The sequence below is a fragment of the Gopherus flavomarginatus genome, chromosome 3, assembly GCF_025201925.1.
Source record: "Gopherus flavomarginatus isolate rGopFla2 chromosome 3, rGopFla2.mat.asm, whole genome shotgun sequence".
Taxonomy (NCBI): Eukaryota; Metazoa; Chordata; order Testudines; family Testudinidae; genus Gopherus; species Gopherus flavomarginatus.
The window spans coordinates 146,645,856-146,670,733 of NC_066619.1; the positions used below are offsets into that span (position 1 = coordinate 146,645,856).

General features: G+C 42.1%; 1 protein-coding gene across 24 annotated transcripts in view; it reads left to right on the forward strand.

Annotated features, from left to right (window-relative positions):
* Positions 1–24,878, forward strand: part of ADGRL3 (adhesion G protein-coupled receptor L3) — an 814,176-nt gene that overhangs the window by 509,268 nt on the left and 280,030 nt on the right. For all 24 annotated transcript variants that reach the window (XM_050948174.1, XM_050948180.1, XM_050948199.1 and 21 more), the window contains exon 6: positions 21,564–22,364. In XM_050948174.1, coding sequence (XP_050804131.1) covers positions 21,564–22,364 — 801 coding nt within the window. The remainder of the gene's footprint in view (positions 1–21,563; positions 22,365–24,878) is intronic.

The following is a 24,878-nucleotide window of genomic DNA, read 5'->3' on the forward strand; positions in this document are numbered from 1 at the left end:
TACCGTATATTTTAAGGAATGCATTTTCCATTATGAAATATGGTCTATATTTAATGCATGTGGTCTAGATATATGTGGTTAATTGGGTGCATAGCAGACTAAATATTGACCTACATTGTTGAAAGTGCCTAGTGCAAAATTTGCAGGTGTCCAACTTGAGACAACTTACATTTTCAGAAAATGCTGAGCACCCGCCCTCTGGGAATCAGGCCCCTTTTTAAAGGCATTTCCCAGGCATCTGATTATTGTGGCACCCAAAATCACTAGGCATTTTTGACAATTGAGGACAGCATCTCTAAAGCTGTGAATCAGATCTGCCACCTTCATAAATTTGTCACAGGGGAGAACAACAATAATTATTTTCCTGTTTTGTTTATTATTATTTCCACGTTTTGTATGTTAACAGATGAGAGCAGTATAAAAGAGCCCAAAGGCAAGAGAGCTTTAAAGGGAGACAGTCAGCTTAAACTGGTTCAAAAGTGACACTTTGTGTGAACAAGCTATTTGTGAAAGCTAGAGCCAATAGGCAAGTTTGCACATTTATTTTTCCGAGTCCCATGCTGTTTTGTTTTTATAAAAACACAAATAAGCATCTTCCAACTGTGTTTAAAACCCAAATATTGAAGCCCTAACAACCACAAAGTGAAACAAGATTAATAGTTTATAAGGTGACAAGGGACATTGTCATCATCTAGTCTGACCTCCTGTGTAACAGAAAGCTGATTTTCTTAGCCCAGCTGAGAAAAATGCAAATAATAAAAACACATAAAATAAACAAAGGTCATAATATCATCAGTTTTTTTGTTTTGGTTTGTTTTAACTTATTTCATGTTTCTGTAAAGAAATATGTTGGTGTAATCCGCTTGGTGCACTGTTGTCCCCTAGTGGTAGCTGGGCCATGGGTAGAGGTTGATGAGCCTGTTTGACAGAGGTGGATCTTTTAGTTCAAGTCTCAGAGGCCTATGCTTTAAGATCCAGAGGTCTGATGTTTGATCCCCATTTCCAGTGATCTTGCAGCCCTCCCAATTCCAGAGAAGTGGTGTTCCATTCATGTTTTAAGTTTAAGTTAAGAGAGTCTCTTTATGTATTTTTTCTGAAATGACCAAAGGAATTTGAATTTGTTAGGAACATATCTACAACAACATGCACAGGCTGCTGGCATTAGGATAGCCTTCCGTACTGTCAAGTCACGATATGGGGATCTTGGGCTCAATCCCTTTACTCTCTGAGTAATCCTTACACCTGCAAATAGGCCTAATGATTCATATGATTGGGGCTTTGAAGGACCATGCCCCTTCATGTGGCATTTTTAAGGCTGGGGTTGGAAGGAAAGTTTATCTATATTTTGCCATCACTGGAGTTGTTTAGGAACAGGTTGGACAAACACTTCAGGGTCGGTCTAGGTATACTTTGTCCTGTCTTGGTGCAGGGGGCTATACTGGATGACCTCTCAAGGAATCTTCCAGCCCAATGTTTCTGTGATTCTCCCTGCATTTTGTTATATTATTTTATTTGCTATTTTGTTACTCTACAGAAATCATTTTCTAGCACAGAGACGTGCGTGGGGAAGGAGCAGGTTGGATTAACCATAAGCATCAACTGTGACAGCTGCCTGCTGAGCAAAGTGGTGTCCCTTGGCCACAGAATTGTGAATTTTGCAAACTGTGACAGTTTTTCTTCATTTTGGACTGGGAAAAAAATCATATATTTTTCTGCACAAACATGCACGCGCTTCCCCACCCCAGCCATCCCCCATCTCCTCCCACCACCAGCCAGACCATTTTCTCCCATTCGCCTCACTGTGCTTTTGTTTGACTGCTGTCAGAAGCACCACCTTTTCTCAACGCAGTTATGCAGTGGGTTTGACTTAGGGGATACATTCAGGCACTCTCGTAATTTCAAAAGGTAATTTACAAACAAAAGAACCCAGGTGATGCCACAACTGTAGAAATGATCTCAAACTCATTTATTACAGCGCCAGACATACTGCATTGTAGTTGTACAGAAGAGACAAAACAAAAACTACCTCTTCAAGGTGCCCAGCAGGGCCGGTGCAACCATTTAGGCGACCAGGCAGTAGGATTTGAGGGGCGCCATTTTCTTTGACAGTGACCACGGTGGCCAGATCTTTGGCCGCCCTGGTCACTGCCGGCATTTAGGTGGAGGGAGCTGGGGCAGAGGAGCCTGGGGAGGTCCACCTGAAGCAAGTAAGGGGGAGGGCACGCAGGGGAACTCCCAGCCCCAGCTCACCCTTGACCCGCCTCCTCCCCGAGCACTTCATCGCCACTTCACTTCTCCCGCCTCCGAGGCTTGCAGCTCCTAAGCTGATTGGCGCCACAAGCCTGGGAGGTGGAAGAAGTGAAGTAGCGACTGCGTGCTCGAGATGCTCATGCTCGTGCACGGAGCAGGGGTGAGCTGGGGCCGGGGGGGGTGTCCCTCAGGGCAGAGGGTGGGGGATGGGGAGCTGCCGCAAGGGGGGCACCTCAGGGCAGAGGGGGGGAGCTGCCATGTGGGGGGCACCTCAGGGCGGGAGCGCGGGGGGAGGAGGGCGCAAGGTGGAAGTTTTGCCTAGGGCGTGAAACAACCTTGCACCTGCCCTGGTGCCCAGTGCTCCATCTGCTCATCTTAGTTAAGACACGTTTTAGCTCGCACAAGAAATGTTGGGCCATGTCCTCCCTTGCTGTAATTCAGTGTAGCTCCATTGAATTCAGTGGGCCAAATCATCAGCTAGTGTAAGTCACCTTAATGCCATTGGACACAATGCAGCTATGCCAGTTTGTGCCTCTGAAAATATGGTCTTAAGATTCTGTACACCTCTCTCTTCCTTTCCTGTTACTAACACAGCTGTGAGACTGGACAAAAATAAAAACTGAAGTGAAGCCTAAATTCTTTTCCCTGGTTAAATTTTGCAAGATAAATATGTTCTGCTTTTAGATGAAAGTGAGCATCACTAAACTGGACATATTTATTGAATTACCGTATAGCAAAATGTGTTTCCTCCATTTTCACATACTTCCTCTCCCTCCCCCGGTAAGGAATGTTTTAATCTACGGATGACAGGGAGAAGATGCTACATTAGCTAGGACATAGAGAGAAGGCACTATTCACTGGTTGTTCCCTTATTATATATTATGCAGAAAATACTTTGCAAGAGCTTAATTACTCTTATTTCAAATGCTTAATATATGGTAGGTTAAGCCATTGTAGAGAACATAAGAACAGCCATACTGGGTGACACCAAAGGTCCATCTAGCCCATTAGCCTCTTTTCCAACAGTGGCCAATGCCAGGGGCTTCAGAGGAAATGAACAGAACAGGCAATCGTCAAGTGATGCACTCCCAGCTTCTGGCAGTCAGAGTCTAGGGACAGCCAGAGCATGGGGTTACATCCCTGACCATCTTGGCTAATAGCCTTGATGGACCTATCCCCCAGAAACGTATATAATTCTTTTTTGTGAAGGCCATTATAGTTTTGGCCTTCACAACATAACCTGTGGAACTCATTGCCGGGAGGACTGTGCGTTGTGTGAAGATGTACTTCCTTTTGCTTTTTTTTAAACCTGCTGCCTGTTCATTTAACTGGTTGAGCCCTGGTTCTTGTGTTATGTGAAGGAGTATATAACACTTCCCTACTCACTATGTCCATGCCATTCATGATTCTGAACTCAAGCACACACAAAGGGCTGTTCTGGATCCTTATGAACTCAGACGTTTTAAATTAGAAATGTAATTAGTCTCTTTTTCATGGATGGTGAAGATGGTAGGTTTTAGATTGCATAGTGTTAAATTCATTGAAAATAAGACTATATTTCTGTGCAGTAACTACATGTATGTTATTTATAATGTGTGGTTTTCACAAGCAGGGTATCCTGTTTACTTCACTGCATATACTAGTTTAAGCTAAAGTGCTCCACTGTGTTTCTTTAAAGTGGCAGTGCCCAGTTCAGTACAAAGAGGTCCTTACCGTATATCACTTTGACATAGTTTGTGCCAGTTCATTTTAAAAATAAACCAGCGCAACATGTAATTTAATCCTCCACTGCCCTCCGTTAAAATGAAATCAAGGAGACAAAACCCGAATGCTGTACTTTAAAAAAATATATATATCCCTACACAAGCAAATTCCCCTTGAAGTCGGAGTAAGGCCTGCATATATGTTGAGAGCTTCAGGATCTGGTCTGGCCTGAGCAGGTCTGCATTAACTAATCAATGTGTGTGCATGTCACTACGGAAACACATCCCAGCGTCATGCTTCCTAAGGGAGTGTTAGAAATGGCTGCGGATTCGTTTTGGTTGCTAAAGCGTCAGCCACATGACTGTGGATGTGAGGTGCACTGCACTGGCCACACTGGCCACAGCTGCTCTTGCTTTTAAGAGTACAGATGTGCAGAAGAGGCCACCAGGATCCGTGGGAGATGCATGCATATGTGGCAACTGCTAGCTCCTCTGCAAGGGGGCAGCATGTGCTCCCACCGGTGCCCGCCCAACAGGGAAGAGGGGTGTGAAAATAGTTACATTTTGGCTGCCCCCCAGTCAGGTGTGCAAACTCTTTACATCCTACACATGTGTACCCCACGTCACACCCAGCCATTTGTGAATAGGTGTTACATACACTGCTATGAGGTCTTATCTTTAACCACCCCCACTGTTCATACCTTTCTATAAAGCATCTTTGTGTCTGTCTCAGTAATAGGGGCATAGTTTTTCATGACATTTTAATAGGCGGTTTTGTCCTGGTAGGGCCCATCTCCGGTGAGGTGGTAGGGAATCAAACCCAGGGCTCTAAGGACTTAGACCAGTGCCTCAACCACTGGATTGTCTTTCCTCTTTGACTTAGTGGCTATGAGTTTCAAAAGCTAAAGCTAGCTGGGATAAGTTGTAAGATAAAGTGAAGTTTCTTAAACAGTTTTCTGTGAGGGTTCCTTTGGCATATGGTGGATGAGATGCACACATTTCAGTATGGCAGCCCTCAGGATCACATGGAGTGCTTTCTGAATGGGACCCAGGAACAAGTTCAATCAGTGTCATTACCTTTGTGTCACACATTGCTTAAATATATCGCTTTCTAGTTAATTATCTTAATTAAAAACATAGGAGGTCACACCTTTGCTTTGGTGGTAACTGTATTCAGAACAGTCACCTTTTATGTGTATCGTTACAATTTGTTAGACTGTTAAATTTGGTCCCAAAAGACCAATCCCTTAAAGAGTAATGTGTCCAGTTACACCAGTCCCTACACTTCACTTAATCTCCAAAATGAGTCATGACCAAACATCCCTCACATCCAACTGTTCACTCTGTATTTGTCTGCCTCCTCAAACTGTTAGAGGGGAGGAGAAAAAGAGAGAAAGAAAAGTTTCCCAAAGACCATTTTGTTTTATTTGGTGAACACCTTTTGTGGATCATTCAAAAATCCCTTTATTACTGTGTTGTGTTATGGCTAATGTAGATACTATGGAGAAAGGCACATCATGCTGCACCTCTCTTTTCAGCCCTTTTAAAAGTGGTGTTAGACCTACTGAGAATTAGTAAAGGGAAATACTGCCATAGATGCTGATGTCAGCACCATGCTGTGTGATCGAACAAGAAATATGGTAGATACTTTAACTCACAAAGACATGAGATACCAGCCAAGGCTTACAATACTTCAGAGCTGAGAGCTTTTCAAAAATATTTTCTCTGAGGAGAATCAGATTTCACTCATACTTCTCTCAGCACAGACATGCCTGAGCAATGATTATTAGCTTCTTTTTGGACCTATGCAATCCACTATTATACAGCTGGTGTTTTAGCTGGCAATATGACAAACAGTTCATTCTTCTTCTTGATGGAAATATTATCAAAACACATGGAGCCTTGATTTAGCTCGCCCCCAAAGCAACAACATATCTTGTGATTTTGCAGACTTTTTTTTCACCTCCTCATTTTTTAGGGTGAGATACTTCCTGAGTGCTATGAGAGTCTGTTGGCATCCCCAAATTCACCTCATGACTGGATGATGACAAATCTTAATGAACGTCAGGGTTTTATCCCTTTTGAAGTCAAGCAATAAGTCATTAACATCAATCTAGCCAGGACGATACAAGCAAATATGCAAATTATTTCTAACTAGGTGCAGTCCTTGGGATCCTGCTATATTGTCAACTTAGTCTTTAATGCAATAGATGTTGGATATTCCTGGAGTAGGCTGTATTCTGGATATATGGTTATTAGGATGAAAATATTTGCATTACATAATCATAGATTAGGATCAGAATTTCACGAACGGCCATACTGAATATGCAAGTGACAGACTGAAGCACATCTACAAGTGAGTTCTATAAAGTTATCCTCACAATGGGAAAGCATATTTCTGAGACCACTGCTTTTTACCATTTTATCTTTCAGTATTTTTAAGATTTAGTTTATTTTCTTTTTTATGGAGGAGTCATGTTTAATCGTGGTGCAATCTAATAGGGCCCCACTCTTCAGCTGCCACGTTGGAAACAATAACAATTCAGTTGCCAGTAAAGTTTTGCAGGATAAATGAAACGCATAATTCAGTTTCATACAGCATTGAACAAACTGCCCAAAACAGTCTTACATTAATTCATCTTGCTGCTTATTTTTAATAGTCACTATAGATTAAGAAGTTACTGCTATTTGTCTTATCACAAGTTAATAGCATTGCAAACTGCTTTACGCAATCAGATCATATGTGCAATTGATGCAGTTTTGTTCAGTAAAAATTATTCACCTCTGATGGGCCAATCGGACCACATATGGAAATATGTTTCCTGAATGGCTTATCAGCGATGAATAGGTTTTTAGACATCATCTGCTATTCAGAAAGTTACTTTAAATTTTGGAGGGGCCTGCTTCAGTTTTGAAATTCACGGCCATAAGAAAATATTTCCAACTACGTCTTGTAGATATGTACTAAGTATATAACACCACCTGCTTTGCTTTGTTTTGTTTTGTTTTGTTTTCCACTGAGGTAGATATTGACACTTATTGTCCCTTTTAGTGAAATATCTTGACTGAGGGAAAAAATCCTCTTGGATAAATTAAATGTAGGTGTTCAACTCAACAGAATTCAATATCTGCTTAAATAAATGTTCATCAGGAAACTCACTCACTGTGACTAGGATGAGAAGTATAAATTATTAAAAATCCACAATATGTATTACTGGACGAATAGTGTTTGAGGAAATCTGAACATAGAGTGTTCCTGCAACTTGCTTGGGGCCAGTAGAGTTGGGCAAAATTTTTCAGAGGAATTGTTTATTCACCAAAAAGTGAAGTTTGGGTTGACCTGAAACTGGTCATGAATTTGACATATATGGTTTCAGTCCTCAAAAAATGGCTGGAGAAGGTGGTGATGGTGGACCCCAGCTGTGCTCCCCCCCAAAACAAACAAATGAAAAACCCTTACAGCTTTAACTAGATGGCTCGGGCACTAGCCTGCAATGTAGCACATCTAACTTCAAATCCCTTCAAATTTGCAACGGACACAAAATGGACTTTTTTCATTTGGCCAAACATTCTGTAAAATTTCAGATTTGGTTCCACCCAAATCAATCTCCCTACCTCCCGATTTATTTATTTATTTTGGAACGGCTGCCAGACTGAAAAATTAGTTGGCCTTGCTCTAGAGTGGCCATCGAAATGGGATTGTATGTTCACTGAAGTTGGTATAGATCTTCATCACTTGCATAATTGGGCATATAACATATTTTTTGTTTGCTTTTTGTTGTTATTGATTTTAACATAGGCCTTCAGAATCAAAAGGTTGAACTGAGATTCAAAATAATTTTTTTTCCCTAATAAAATATAAGGGCCCATTTTTAAACATCTCTATGCCTAAAGCTTGGCAATTAAGTACATATTTTAATGAGTCTGAATGAAATAATAGAACACCATGGGAAAACGTTACTTATTTATTCATATTGTGGTATTAATCAAGAGGCGCCAGTCAGGGATTAGGACCCCATTATGCTGGGATATGACAAAAAGATGATGGCCCCTTCCCCAAAGAGCTTAAAATTAAGGTCACGTCTACACTAAAAAGTTAGGTTGACCCATCTACGTTGGTCAGAGGTTTGAAAAATCCACACTGCTTTGCCATGTAGTGAAGCCAACCTAACCCCAGTGTACACAGCGTTAGATCAGTGGAACAATTCTACCATCTATTGGTGGGTGGATATACTATAGTGATGGGAGAACCGTTCCCATCGCTGTAATGAGTGTCTATGCTGAAACGCTTCAGCGTCACTCTTACAGTATTTCTAATTTTTAATAAAAAATAAAGTACCAGGTAACTCGCGAGCAAAATGTAACTGTTATTATCACACTGGTATTGTCCTAAAGAATCTCTAGTGGACATCAGATAGTGCTCAACAGTGGCATTCTAGTTCCTGATTAACTAAATACTATATAGAGTTTACTTTTGATATTACTAAGTAAAAAAACAACAACCCTGTGTACTCATGTTTAGTGTTAAGTTCAAAAGAGCAGACTAAGATCACTGTTTACATGTGAAGGACCACGTTAATAGTGTGGAAAGTTTGACAAATCAATCAGATGAACAGAAAGCTAATAGAAAACACCTATGAAAAAAGCATTGGTTTCCACACCATCCTTAGATACCACATTTAAGAGTTTAATTTCGAATATGTCTGCTAAAGCATTTCTGGATTATTGACATTTTCAGTCTGCCTACTTCGCAGTGAAATTCGTTAGGAGATGATAATTTTGGAATCACATTATTGGAAGCCATTGTAATATGGGATGCTTGAGCGGCACTTTCATTCACTGGTGCATGGGTATTATTTGAAAAACATAATTTAAAAACTGAGCCACTGAGATTATGCCTGCCTCTTATTAAATGAAGGATTAGCAGCACTTCATTTGCCCAGAGAGACAGATGGCTGTCAGGCATTTTTGCTGTATAATACATAAAGATTTTAATGAAGACCATATTGAGGGTGGAAATATAGATTGTGTGTGTTTATTGAAGCACTTTTATATCTTCATGGCAATATGCACATTTCCAGCTAAATGTGCCCCACAAGAGGTCTTGCCCTGTTGCATCCTACAATGGGTGCTTTTGGGGGGCAAATACAAACAGGAGGGAAATCCTGTCCTTCAGTGGAGGCAGCCAGCACATGGAGGATGAGCAGGGTTGCTGCTCAGTGTCTCCGCTGCAGCAGGAATCTGCCTGGTGATGGGCAGGAGGCCTTCCCAGTGTCCCATGGGCAGAGGCCTCCAAACTGTGGGCACAGTGCACTGCTTGTGCCGCTACTATGACCAGAAGCAAAGTGCATGCTGGCCATCTGCTAGCTAGAGCTTGCTGCTGATGTAAGAAGAATTGCTGGCAGACTGCAGTGTTGTGTGTGTCTGTATTCCAGCTGCAGGGCATGGGGAGCCCCTGGGCCCATTGTCTGGCGCACTCATGTCCAGCAAGGTACTGTCCTGTGCTGCTGAATACACAGAAGTAGCAACTCCTTAGGTTTTCTTCCGCCCGGCTCTTGCATCGGTGTGGGATTGGGCAAGATTTAACCTTGGCGGTGTGGTTTTAATTATGCGTTGGGAAAGTACAACAAAGCAGAGATTCAGACACACTGAGGGTTTCAAGCATTTCAAGTTTTTTTGCCAAAGTAGTTTGTACCGTCTATATGTTGTGCTGCCTTTTTCTGTGGTTTTTTTAATAAGCTTTCTGTGGTTTTTAACTGCAGATAAGAAGGAATCGAGTATGTGCACTACCAGGGCTTATGTCTGTTTATTGAAAATCTGCTGTGGAAAACTTATGCTACTTTCCCTCCAGCCTCCACAGTCATCTCAAAACCTCCCAGTGAAACCCCTGTGTTCCATCACAGGTTTCTGGCCAATATTAGTATTAACGATCATATCTAAACAGATCTTCCCGGGCAGAGTAGGTGTCATGAGGAGGGTCCTGTATGGATGTCTTAGCCCCACTCCCTTCTTCCTGTCAGACCCTTTCCCGGGGGCAGGTTATCTTGTAACCTACTGCAGGGTTTCTTAGGCACCTGGTACAGGCCGCTAGCAGAGACTTGACTAGATGATCTATCAGTCTAATAAAGGTACAGCTGTTAGTGTATTCCACACTACCGAGACTCTTCCTAGCTTTGGTAACTTCTCAGAAGGCATTGGCTACTGGGTACGCTTTGGTCTCTTGGATTTAGATGGATGATTTAGTTACTTGAACTTTCTTTGGACTCAATCCTGCAGTGGCCAAGCACCTAGGCTTCTTTCTGTTTGGGCTAGAGAGTTGAGAGCTGTGGGGAAGAAGTTTCTGGTCTTCACATCCACAGTCAGAATCCAACAGCTGGTATCAGTATCGCAAACGAATAAGAATATCAGTCTTCCATGCGGACCCCAGTGCCGCTCTGTGTGCACTGTGGTGTGACGTGCTCATTTGGTACTCACTTGCAGACTCTGCATCATATGTTTCCCTTACATGTAAAAACCCACAGAAGGGAGGGGGGAATCATTTGGAACAGCAAGATTTATCACATACTCCCACCCTGCCTCTTTGTGATGTGGGGTTGGCTGTGGATTCTTAGCTGCCATGTAATGGAGCATGAGGAACACCTGTGGCCTGGGATCTATGGGAAAATGAAAAGCCTGTGGGTGTCTGACCATCCTTGTGCGGCCGCTCTGACTCCATACCCCTTCCAGCATCCTCTCCAAATCACTGACAGAACAGCTGATGTGACACTATTGGATTGACAAAGTCTGCAATCTTGTAGGGGGGACAGTATAACCTCAATGGCACACATAGGGACCATATTACTCTATGCAGCAGCATCTTACACAACTGAGACTAGCGTAATTTACTCAACTACCAGAGGAGAACAAGTCATAAAGAGCAACATGCTATCCAGCACTTTCCCCTTTCTGTCCAGCCATATCCCTTTTCACAGTAGGCATCACAGAACATGCGTTGTTGGCATTAGTGCTGATTAGGTTATGTACAATAAGAGCAATGTACGACATAGTAGTGTTTCACTTCTGCATGATAGTGGATCAACTCATTTCTTCTCCCCTACATGCGTGGAGCAGAGCCTAATATGGGACCCCAAGATTGCATCCAGTTCAGTACAGTGGACAGTACAGTCCCTAACATCAAATGAAGAATCTTCACAAAAATTATCTAATGATGTGTTTTTTGTGAAGGACGCTAACAGCATTTTTTGGATTGTTACTGTCTGATGTGGGAAATAAGCTAACATGACAGGAGAAGTCTAATACAGAAACCAAAACGTGCATCTGTGATACTTCTCAGTGTCCAGGGAATTGCTACATCTGCTTACAGCGTGACAGAGCCTCCTCTGGGCCCACTAGCAGAAATCCTCTGCTCACCACTGGCAGCACAAGAGCTCTGTTCTGGGCTCTGCCTGCCCCACTCTTTCTCTCTGCAAGCTAGAGATGGACACAGCCCACTTCCTTACACTCTGCACTCAGGTGCTCAGCCTCTTGTCTTCTGCACATATTTAGCAAACCTGGGGTGAAAGTAACTTAAAGGACTTACTGGTATGCTGGAGTCCTGAGCAGGAGGCGCGGCCTCAACCAGAAGGGGTGGGGCCTCAACCGGAAGGGGCAGGGCCTTTAAATCCCCAACCCATTTAAATCGAGGGGTTCCATCCGCCAGGTCCTGCCAGCCGGGATCCCGGCCGCTGGCGCCCCTCAGCCTGCTACCAGCCTGGGCTTCTGCTCACTCAAGCCAGCAGGAGGCTGAGTGGGGCTGGCGGCTGGTCCCCAACTGGCAAGGGGCCGGCAGTCGGAACCTCAGACCCTCAGCGGGCTGAGTGCTGCCGGCACCCCAGACTGGCAACGGACTGAGTCGCTCAGCCACCCGCTGGCCCCACTCTCCCCCCCGCCAGCCCCGCTCAGCCCACTGCTGGCTGAGTGAATGGAACCCCAGACCGGCAGCGGGCTGAGCAGGGCCAGCGGCTGGACCCCAGACCGGCAGCGGGTTGAGCAGAGCCAGTGGCTGAACCCCAGACCGGCAGCAGGCTGAGCGTGGCTGGAACCCCAGAAAAGGATCCCAGGCAAGGATCACACTAAATTGATAAGATCTGCAATTTAATTTTATTTTAAATGAAGCTTCTTAAATATTTTAAAACCCTTATTTACTTTAACAACAATAGTTTATTTATATAATATAGACATAGAGAGAGACCTTCTATAAATGTTAAAATGTATTACTGGCACACAAAACCTTAAATTACAGTGAACTTGGCACACCAGTTCTGAAAGGTTGCCAACCCTTGATCTAGAACATCCCTGACAGGAGTGTTTCTAACCTGCTTTTAAAAATCTCCAATGATGGAGATTTCACAGCTTCCCTAGGGAATTTGTTCCAGTGCTTAACCATCCTCACAGTTAGGATTTTTTTCCTAATGTCCAAGCTAAAACTCCCTTGCTGCAATTTAAACCTATTGCTTCTTGTCCTATCCTCAGAGGTTAAGAACAATTTTTCTCCCTCCTTCTTGTAACAACCTTTAGTGTGCTTGAAAACTGTTATCATCTCCCCCTCAGTCTTCTCTTTTCCAGACTAAACAAACCCATATTTTTTTCAATCTTTCCTTGTAGGTCATGTTTTCTAGACCTTTGATCATTTAGATTTATTTTTAAAAAATCTCATTTTTTATGATGGAATAAACACAGACTGGATGATCTGTTCTTGGTAGAATTTTGTCACTAAATAAAATCTTTAACTTGGGTTAAACAAAGGGATGGATAAATAGATAGATAGATAGATAGTTGGGGGATGGATTGATAGCTAGATAGCTAGATGTAAATTTTTAACTCTTCTTGAGGGGAGAGGGAAATGGAGCCATCCTCTCTTAATATACTATCTGGTGTGACACCTTTTATAAAAGCTGGAAAATCACTGGACACAATTCTTTAGTTTTAAACCTTCCACCGCCTGCTGTATTCTCCTTAAACAATTCATCCTTGAGTTGTCTGTTCTTGTTGTGTGTTTGAACGTGTAGCAAAGTCTCACTTTTCCAGTCCAAGGACAGTTATAAAACTGGAGTGTTATTAAATATTCAAACCCAAACGAACACAGCTGGCACAAGCCCCATTGCTGCTATGTTCTTTCAGAGAATGCAAAACTCTGGTGCAACCACACTCTGCTCTCCAGAACTGCCCTTGTCTTCAGCTGAGCTCAAATGGAGCAAGAGGAGTGTCCTAAGAACCCGGGCTAAGGTATTAATTGATGAAATGGGAGAGTGAGGGACCAATCAGCTCCCCTACCTACCCTGGATGACCAATGAGTGGATAGAGTCTCCAGAGGAGGAAGGGCCATCTTTGCATTACCCAGGTATGTGCTCCCCTCTCTCTTCTACTGGGGCTCTCTCAATCACTTCAAGATGCATCAAGTTTCTCAGCCACAGGGGCAGGTACCTACACCCCTGTTATTCCCTTGTGCGTGCTACCAAAGTGGAGAGTCCCATGCAGGACTGTACATGTGACACAGTGGTAGTTGTCTCCTAAGTGTGCCTTATGGATGGCTGAGCACAACTAGACTTGCTTCTAATTATATATTAGGAAGACAACAGTTAATGTTGTATTCTGCTCAAGTGGGTTCATTGTGCTGGAGACTATTAAGAGGCAGTTTTCAGAGATGGCCATTCAGTGCTATCAACATTTTGTTTTGTTAATGGGGATCCTGGGTGTCATCATGGAATCTGTGTATTTATTGTGGCAGTAGGGGGCCAGTTGTCCTGATTTTATAGGGACAGTCCTAATGTTTGGGTCTTTTTGCTTATATAGGCTCCTATTACCCCCCACCCCCATCTGGTCACCCTATGTGGCAACTATGGAGATCAGATATTGTCCTTGTGAGGAAGATATGTGAACTATACTAGTAAGATATAACAGTGCTACAGTAACAAGATAGGTGTAGCAGGACTTGTTGTAAGAGAAATAAACATGTCTACATTTGCTTAAGTTGTGACGAAGTGTTAGGACAACCTGAGCGATATATGCAGCGTGTGAATTTTGTAAACTAAAATCATTCTCCTTAAAGTACTGTCGCCCATTCAGACATTGCAACTATGACACAGACTTCTCTGTAATTAATGCTTTCTGACCAAATTGTTACATTCTTTGAGTGGCAGTGCTGATAGTTTTTAAATATCATTCCGTAGTACACTATGAAGGAATCAGAGATACAGTGAAAACTGCTCAGTGTGTTTAATTCTTTTCTTATTATTATTTGATATGAGAACCAAGGGATACCCAATGGGTTAAATTCTCCAGGCTTCCAAGATACCTCAGTGCAACTCCTCTAAAGCAATATGGAGTTGCCCCAGTATAATCAAGAGGAGAATTTGGCCCATTGAAATTCCAGAGCAGTAAATTTAGATCCAATAGAAAGACATACTTATGTGCTTTACCTATGGAAATCATCAAGCAGGAGGTGGTCATCTACTATGGCTGGCATTTAAAAGGATTGGATACTGTTACAACCATTAATAATTGATAAAGAGTCCTGTGATAAAGATGTTTTGGAGCATAAGCTTTCGTGGGTGAATACCCACTTCGTCAGATGCATGTAGTGGAAATTTCCAGAGGCAGGTATAAGTATGCAGGCAAGAACCTGCCTCTGGAAATTTCCACTACATGCATCTGACGAAGTGAGTATTCACCCACGAAAGCTTATGCTCCAAAACGTCTGGTAGTACATAAGGTGCCACAGGACTCTTTGTCGCTTTTTACAGATCCAGAATAACACAGCTACCCCTCTGATACTTAACCACTAAAAATGTGTAGTTCAGCAAGATAAGGGTAAAGAATTCTTCACAATGCTAAGCTGGCCATTAGTAAATTCTCTCCTTCAGCCTGTTTCCCCCTACCTATAGCATTGCACAATTGTTTCAGTGCATTATAAAAGGATTTTGCCATCCTCTGAAGCATAAATTCCTATCCACTACACTGCCAGCAGAACAGTAGGAAAGATGGATCAGTAACAATTCCTATGGGGCTAGAAGCTTTGAGACACATCACCAATGCCTTTAAAAAAAACAAACCCTCATTTTTCAAGAAAATGAATTATGGCCAGCTACAGCCAGGTGTAGTGTTGGCAGGTGCTGTGCAAGTTTCTCTGTAACTGCTGGGTCCGCTTAGTTTTAATCCTGACTAGTCACATCACTGCATCACCCTCTCTCCTGCAGAATCAGCCATGTAGCTAAGTCCCCTGAGGCCTTGTCTGCGGACAGCTCAAGTCATTTCACTTTTCACCTCAACCTGTTTTAAGCTGGAGATGAGTCTGAACCAAGGCACATCCAGAGACCGCTGAACTTTGGAGAAATTTGCAGCATGATCTGACCCTTATGGGTGGCTCATGCTTCTTTCCCCATCAGGAGCTGTAGATTGAAACACTATATATAGAAAAATACATATAGATAATGTTCAAAGCCTGTTCCTGAAATTTTTCTCTTTGAACTTGGAGAGCTGGCAGGATCAGTCTCACAGAGGAGCCACAGCCTGGAAACGCCTGTTGCAAATTCTTGGAAGGCAAAAACCAAATACATATATCTTCCTCTGTGGTATTGTCCCTTGTCCTTGGAAGTGTCTCTCTCTGTTATCTGAACCTCACCGTGATGCCAGTAAATGTTCACTTCTCTCAGAAACAAGTGACATCCCTCAGTGATAATCTATGGGGTTTGTTGTCCCCTCCACCTCCAGTGGTTGAGGCACCAAGAGCCGAGCAGAACAGAATTTGAGGAGCACGTAAACCACTTGCAACCTATCACCCGTGATAGATGTGTTTTTCTTTTTCTTTTATGTGAAACACCCTGCACGTTACTAAATAAAATATGATTGTTAGCAGTAACAGTAGTGTTTAGTCTACTTCTGATCATGATGCAGATGTCCAAGATTAAGACTGGTGCATCTTTACCTATGAATACAGAAATCACATTATCTACAACAGAATCATTAACACGTCATAATTTGTCAACTCTTCTCAGTTACCATAGGTATCTCCTAATTCTAAGTGCGGGGAGGAACTGTTAATTTCAGATATCTCTGAGGCTTTCAGTGGTGCTGTAAAATGTTGAATTTTTAATGGTGAGCCATTTGGTGTGTCTTCTGTTGACTGGACTATGGCCTGTTCCCTGCACAATTAGCTATAGCTCCCATTCAGAGCGAATTCATGCAAAATGTTCCTCTCGCCTCTCCTGTTGCCATCAGTTTTAAGATGTGTTGTCTGTTTTGTTGCTGTTGTGTTAGATGGATCACAACGTCTTTCTTAAACTTTGATACTGCAGCAGCTGACTTTGTGTGTCTCTTCTTTTCTCTGGTGGGGTCATAGAAGGTATTGGTTGTTTACCAGGGCTGTTTGTTGTCTTCAGTGTGCTTTCCTTCCCACGAAGGAGTGATTTTCAACAGATACAAGCATGCTAGCAGTGTCATATAAGCTACACAACTAAAGCATGCATTACCATGCACCAGTGACTTGGTTCAGATTGACTGCACAGCTAGTGACCTCATACAGTGCAAGATCGTGACACAAGCAGGAGGGCAGACAGGAAATAGGTCAATGTCTCATCTACTGTAGGAACATCAAGTTTACCTGACGACAACAGCAGTTTGAGAGCTGATTATTAAAACCCCTGCCTGTACTGTGGTCTTAAGAAGAGGAAAGGGGCCCGCTTTCTGCTGTTTCTGTGCAAGGGGGACTGTGACCGGAGTCCCTCGGGAGTCAACTGAGGTCACTCAATTAGGGTGAACTGCAAAGAACTGGGCAGACAGTCCCCAGGCTGGTCGATATTCCAGTATGTAGATTTACCAAGCCAGCACCAAACAGCTTCTTTGTTACCTCACTGATTGCCCAGAAGCAAACAACACAGTTCCCTTAAAGTAACCCAGCCTCAGGCCTCAACCCAGACACCCGTGTCAAATATGACGAAGATTACTGAAAATTTTATTCATCATATAAAAATGTTCTACCAATCCCAAAGGATCTGACACATTACCTCCCAGGTTAAAGAATATTCTGGATCTTACCCAAATACTCGCTTACAGCCAATTCTTATTAAATAAACTAAAATTTATTGAAAAAGAAAAGAGAGAGAGAGTATGGTTAAAAGATTAGTATACATACAGACATGAGTACAATCTTGAAATTCAGATTCATAGCAGAGATGGTGCGCTTTGTAGCTGGAAAAGAGTTCTTTTAGAATTTAGTCCATAGGTTATAGTCCAGTGTCCAATATCATATTCAGGGTGTTCTAGCTTAGGACTGGGATCTCAGTCTTGCGACTCAAACTTCCCCCGATGAAGATTAACTAGATCTGAGATAAAAAGTATTGGAACCCAAGGGTCGTTTATACAGTTTTCTAGCAGCCACTTGACCATACGGTCCTGGGTGAACAATAGGCTTTTGATGTAACCTTCTGTTTCCTAAACCTCACCGGTAATTAACTATGAATTAACATAAGATAATTTATCCATGAAGCAGTTTGTGATAAACTTTAAAGATACATATAGACAATGACATTATTGCACCCAAAATTCATCTAAATGTTAATATTCCCTTTTGATATCTGAATAAATAGATATAGTAACAGACAGGAACTGTCTGTTTACATGGCCATCATCAGTAAGTAAACACATACAATTAGCATCACCTCTAATTTTCTAACAATACAGGTTTCCATTTCAAAGTTCTAGCCTATTTATCATTGAATGGCCCTAATTACCACTTGCATACTTTCTAACATGTTGGCTTTGGGTTAGTTAGCCTGCCCGCTGTTTAACCCTTTATGGCCATGTGTTATACTTTGTATAAGATTCGTTGTAATTATATAACAGTGGTAGCAATAATGATTTTCATGGTAATATTTTAATTAGACGACATCACATTTAGGAATGGTGCATACAAAATGGAGCAGTGCAGTGCAGTGGAAGGGAAAGTGTAGGGCATCCATCTCTTCTAAGACTCTACACAAGGCTTCTGGGTGAAAAGTCTATATCTGCTCGGCAAGCATGGGCAGCGGGTGAACAAGCTGTTGGGGAAGGCTAGCTCCCGGCCCCTCCCTCTCTGTCTAAGGCCTCCTCCTCCTCCACCCGGTCTGCCCCCGTCCCCTGCCAGAGCCCAGAGTACCCCCTCCTGGTCCCCTGTGAAGCCCCAGTCCCAGCCCTGGAGTACCAGGTGGGCAGTGCAGCTGGAGTGCCCCAGCCCCAGCGCGCTTGGTGGGCAGTGCGGCCTGCGCACCCCTAGCCCCACATCTGGAGCTCTGGGTGGTAGTAGGGGAGCACAGGCTCAGCGCCCCCAGTGCCGGCAGGCAGTGTGCCGTAGCCCCAGCCCCAGGCCTTGTCAGCACTGGCACCAGCCTACCTGCCCCAGCCTCTCTGTCCTGGAAGAGAGGGAAGGGAACTGGGAGTGGGCAGGAAAGTCCTGGGGGCAGAGAATGGGTGGGGCCATGTCAGGCTGTTTGGGGAGGCACAGCCTCCCCCCGCCTGTCATACCCACCGCCTGTTTCTGCAGGGGCCTGATCCAAAGCTGATTGAGTTGATGGGAGTCTTTCCATTGACTTCAGTGGGTTTGGCTCAGGCCGTAAATGCTTCTTGGGATAGGCTGTAAGGTTATGGCACCAAAGCCTTTCAGCAGTGCACACATGTGCTGAATAGGTTTGTTCCAGCAGTGAGGGGATCAGGTCTGCTAAAGAGGATGAACCTCATTGAAAACACTGTAGTGCCTGATAAACAAAACAGATGTACGTTGCAGGATATGGACTTTTTGGTAGCACGTTAATATTAGTAACATGTTAATATTGTAACAGCCATAAATATTTCATATTTACAAATAGTGTTGTATTTAAATCCTTCCCATTGTTTTGTTAATGAGGGAGGCCATCATGATAATCATGTTTTTGTAAGTGCTGACAGCATGCTTGGTTCTGTACAAGACCTAGACCCAAATCCTGTGAACACTTAGGTACCTGTGTGACTTTACTCACATGAGCAGTGCACTCAGGACCAGTGGAAATACTCTCCTAGGTAAAATTGTGCAGGTTCATTTGGTTTTTCAGGATTTGGGCCATAGATACCAAGACAGTCCCTATCCTGAATAGTTTATTCTATCTACAAATCTGTTTCAACCCTATTTCAATTAATAAAAATCTTATTTTATGCTCTGGGCATGATCTAAAGGCAATGGAAAGATCCTTGATTGAGTTCAGTGGACTTTGGCTGAAGCCCTGATTGCTTTTAAGATTGCAATACAGCTAAGTCATGTGCCTGTATTTTATTTAGTGTATATCAGAGGAAACAATGTTTTACATATTTTTTTATATATATATATATAAAACAATCACAAAATATAGCAATAACTGAAGTAAATTAATAATACTTCCTTTCATTTGGAAGAGGTATAGAAAAGTAACTGGCCAATACAGTACCATTAATCTATTCTCTTTTCTCCTTTCTCTCTTTACTTCTCTCTCTACAATAGAAGTGGAACAAAAAGGTAATTAAATACCTTTCAAATTATATATATTACTTATTTATAGGCTAAGTTATTTAACAGTTTAACGTTTAGTTGAAATACCTTTGTCATTAATTCTCACTTTTTTTTTTTGGTTAAAGTTTATTTAGTTTCTCTGCTGCTCAACTTCACAAGATAATATCTATTTTTTGCTGAAAAGATTTTACTGGTATAGTTTTCTTTCTCAATCTTCTACTCTAAAAGCATGATTTTTTTTAAAGACCCTGTAGACACAGTGCCCCATACATTAGCTACTGTAAAACAGTGTCACAGCTTCATTGCCTCCACTGGAGTTCTAGCTGAGGATGTGGCCCAAAATTTCATGTATCATTTGAATTTGTGATTTTTCCCATATTCTATCTTTTTTCAGGGAGGCTAATCAACTTCTGCACTGTTGAAAACAATTGGTTGACTTCTAAGCAAGAAGTGATAATTCAACTGCCCTATATACCAGCCCCATGCTAATAGAAATGTTTAATGGGACAGTTGTGCCTGGCCAGTTATTATGTTTCAGGTCATCTTCATACCGCAATAACACGCACAAGAACATTGACTCAATTGTAATATGTGATGAGCCCCCTCCAACTCACACTGACGTCAGCTCCCGTTGACCTCACTGAGAGTTCGGTCAACCCCCTTGGTATTGTGCCCAGAACGCATGTAGCTTTAAGTCATTCTTCCATGTCAATCTGCATCAGCACAAGGGTCCACCACTGGATCAGTGCAGGATTAGGACCTCGGTGTGCACTTGAAATTTACTTAGTCTCCATCAATTTGTTGTTTATATTGTAATATTCCATGGCACTCCCTGTATGCCAACACACAGTATATTCTTTCCTTAATACAGATGCATAACTCCAGTGAATGAGAGTTAAACAGGGAATCAAAGGGAGAATGTAAACTAGACTGCACTTCAGTTTGTTGTCACATGCTGCAATCATTCCACTGCTTGCCAGGTTGTGCTCTGGCCCACTCTGTGTGTACTGCCCTGTAGCACATAGTTCTCCTTCAGCTTATCAGTCAAAGATAAGATTTAAGTGCTACTTTAATTCTTACATTGGCAGGGCACATGTGCTGTGCCTTCTCCTAACCTCTGTCCATGCAACGTATCACCCTAAAATCAAACCGAGCCAGCTGAGTCCTGTCCCATTTCCATTCTGAAGTCTGAGCAGCAAAGCACAGCTAGCCAAACCGTTCCTGTATGCTCCTCTCATGTAACCGTAGAAGGTATATGTTTTAAGTTTGAATACTGCTGTGTTTAACAGGACATTTTTAACTGATTAAAATCTAGACTTGGGTTCCTCTCCAGTGAACTTTATTCTTTTCCTTCCTTTCTTCCTTCCTTCCTTGCTTCCTGTCGTTTCTTTCTCCTCTCAGTATTCATCCATTGTTCATTTTTAATTGTGTGGACTGCATGTTCTGTGTGTTCTGTAGCAGCTTCAAAAATCGTACTGCTAGTTATGGCCCATACTAGGGTATTTTTGTCTTCCTGTTTGCTTTCAGTGTTCCTTTGAGTTGCGGAGGGAGTTGCCTCTGTTTTGTTATGGTACCTTTAAAATATTTAATCCACCTGGGCTGTAAGGATGAGACTTTTTTTTAAAATTTCCATTTCTAGGGCAATCTTCAGCAGAGTGTTCAAACTAAATATGTGGAACAATTCCCCAGAAATTGACCCTTTCACCTAACAATTATAAATATGGTGTAGAATATAATCTGAAAATACAAACCCATAAATCCCTTGGGAATACATATTCATTTCAGAGTTTAGAAAGGCAAATAGTCCAAGTAAGTGCACCAGTAAAAATAGATTCCAAAAGCAGTAAGGAAATGAACTGATGTTGATTGAAAAGGCAGCAAAAATCAATATGGAGGAACACGTCCTGTCCTGTCCTAGACCACTCACTGCCCGTGGTGAAGGTAATCTGCAGATAGACTACATTTGTTGTGGGCAGATCGTACTCTGCTGCAGAGCTATAAACGATTAGAAGTTAATGCCAAACCATCAGAGCTCTTTTTAACTTTCTTTTTTTGTGTTTAACTCTTTTCCCCTCCAACAGTTTTTCTTTGTCCTGGCCTACTAAAAGGTGTATACCAGAGTGAACATTTATTTGAGTCAGACCATCAGTCTGGGGCCTGGTGCAAGGATCCTCTACAGGCTTCTGACAAGATTTACTACATGCCTTGGACCCCGTACAGAACTGACACCCTGACGGAGTATTCTTCCAAGGATGATTTCATAGCTGGGAGACCAACGACCACCTATAAGCTCCCTCACCGGGTAGATGGCACCGGATTTGTAGTGTACGATGGGGCTTTGTTCTTCAACAAGGAGCGAACCAGGAATATAGTCAAGTTTGACTTGAGGACAAGAATAAAAAGCGGGGAGGCTATCATAGCAAATGCCAATTACCATGACACCTCTCCTTACAGGTGGGGAGGCAAGTCCGACATAGACCTGGCAGTGGATGAGAACGGGCTATGGGTAATCTATGCAACAGAACAAAACAATGGCAAAATTGTCATTAGCCAGTTAAACCCTTACACCTTAAGGATCGAAGGGACGTGGGATACAGCCTATGACAAAAGGTCGGCTTCCAACGCTTTCATGATCTGTGGGATTTTATATGTGGTGAAGTCGGTGTATGAAGATGACGACAATGAAGCCACAGGAAATAAGATAGACTATATTTACAACACTGAGCAAAGCAAGGATAGTCTGGTGGATGTTCCCTTTCCAAACTCGTACCAGTACATCGCTGCTGTGGATTATAACCCCAGGGACAACCTCCTTTATGTATGGAACAACTATCACGTGGTGAAATATTCTTTGGATTTTGGACCACTGGACAGCAGATCAGGTAAGGTTCTGTGCTAAGTTTTGCTTTTGGCTTCCATTATCTATAACCTGAAGCTGTTGTTTTTCTTCTGTGAAGTTAAAGTATATTTCTCTTTGATGGCATGTGTGTGTGCATGACTTAAGGCCTAGTTCTCCTCACCCTTAATGCTTAGCTGCTTCAAAGAGACACTTTACTGTTTACAGAACATTTTCTTTATAGCTTACTTTGAAAATAAATGGAAATGGGAATAAATTGTCAGTGATAAGCCTGAGCCAATCTCCAAATGTCCAAGTTCAGATAATCAGAATCACCAGTAGAGATGCCTGTTTCATTGTATTTATTCTATCCATGAATCCCCCCCCCCCCGTGCTTTTATGACATTACTTTTGTGAAACATAGCTCAGATGTTGCTCTCTTTGTAAATTCCATGAGGCAGATCCTCAGCTGGTTTACATCAGTGTAGCTGCAATGAAGTCAATTAAATTTTGAAGAATGACATGAGCTGAGAATCTGAGCCCAGATATGTGTGTGCATATGTGTGCATGCGCACACACATTTTGTTTTTTGTCTTGTGTATTCGTGATTAATTTCAGAGTAGGAAACGTGATCCAGACCAGTTTTTTTTGCTTCTCTGGGTCATTCATGTTGCTGTTCAGGTAAAAAATAGTTTGGGCAGGTCATATCGTTTAAATCTTAATAGAAGGAAATTATATTCCATCACTAAATAAAGACTGAAATCTGAAAGAAATCCAGCTTCCAATAGATTTCCCTCAGACATCATCACCGTAATTATATTTGGCTGAATTTTTCATTAATTTGGATCAAATTCTTCCTTGTTATATAAGTGTAAATCCAGAGTTACTCCATTGTCAATGAATTTAGCTCTAATTCACTAAATCATGCAGAAGTCTTAATTATTTTCTTTTAGATTTTAAAGTGTTTACTCCTATACATACTATATGCAATAATGATTTAAATTCAGTTTATCTATGATCGATTATATCTTTCCTGAATGCTGAGCAGGTAACACGAAAAGCCGAATTCATATAATTTAGAAGGTGAATCATTTAGTTATTAATGTGTTATTTTTTTCTCCTAAAATGTTACCATTCTGTTAAATACGATGACAAAGAAAAGACTATGAGCATGTCTACACAAACACGTTAGTTGGCAGAAAGCTGGGGTATGAATCTACCTTGCACTAGACTGAGGCATGCTCACTGTCTCTGTGGACCCTGATACCACACTGTAAAAGTTCCCTAAGCACTTTGGTCAGTTCCCGTGTCCACGCTGGGTAGATCAAAGTACACCACAGCAGGGTCCACATAGATGCTCAGGACTTGTCTATGCTGCGCCGCAGTTCAGACTACAGGCATCTGAATAGCAGTGTGTACCAAAATGCTGTGTTGTAACTCCTTGTGTGGATGCTGCTGGCGCAAACTAAAAGGTTCCCAGTTCACATCAATGTAGTCATCTTCTAAGAGGACTAACTGAATGCAAAGTAGGAACCTAACTGTAGGACAGTGTAAGACATGCCCTTCGTGGACGGAAGGCTAACACGGGGTAGATTCCCACCCCAGCTTGCTGTAAACTTAAGTAGTTCCTAAAGACAAGTCCCGAAGAAGTAGTTCAAGGTCTTTAGCTTGGATCCATCCATTTCTCTGTAATCAGGCTGTGATTAGTGTGCACAACAATACTTTTAGATAAAGAGATTTTAAAGGAAATTGTGACTTTGCAAATCTGGGAATGAGCAGAAGTGAAAATAAGTTCCAGCCCTACAGCAAAATGCGGGGAAATGAGGAGAAACATGAGACAAAAGACCCAGAGTTGGTACTGTGAGAAGGAAGAACAGGGAGAATTTAAAGGTATTGATCTATGAAGGATTTCAGAGGGGGAGAAAAAATGGAAAGTATTGCTTCACTCCACAAGTTAATGATGAGCACGTACTTTGTGAGTGGTGGAGTGAAACGGAACAATATGTGAGTTATTGGTCATCCGAAAGGAGCAAAAATCAATTGCATTCTTTTCTTCTAGTGTATTTTATCCTTTTTGAGAAATCTTTTCCATATACTTCAACGGAGTCTCTGCTGTCCCCTTTTCAGATGGTGGCTGTGGACAGTAACTGAATCTGTTACAAAAAAATTAATCTCGCCTTCAGTGAAAAATGAGGTGGTTGCAGGTTTGTGAACAAGAGAAATACTTTTGTTGTTTTTTTCCTTTCTGAGCTCAGAAGTTCAGTGAGAGCTGAGCAATCTTTGGGGCTATTTGGATGCTGCGCTTAGCGTTGCTCCATTGTAGACGGAAGGACTATTCATGACATTTTGATCTGGAGTTGAAGTTCCCCTCATTTTAGAAGAGTTTGGGTAAAAATTAAATATTGGATGAAAATTAAAATTGCAAGTAGAAAACATTTCACTGGAGGAAAATATTTGTTTTGGAAAATGGCAAGTATTGTCTGAGATTCACTTCAGATAATTTTGCAGTTGCCACAGGGGATTGACTGTCACCAGCTTTAGGCCTTCTCCTTCCTTCCCT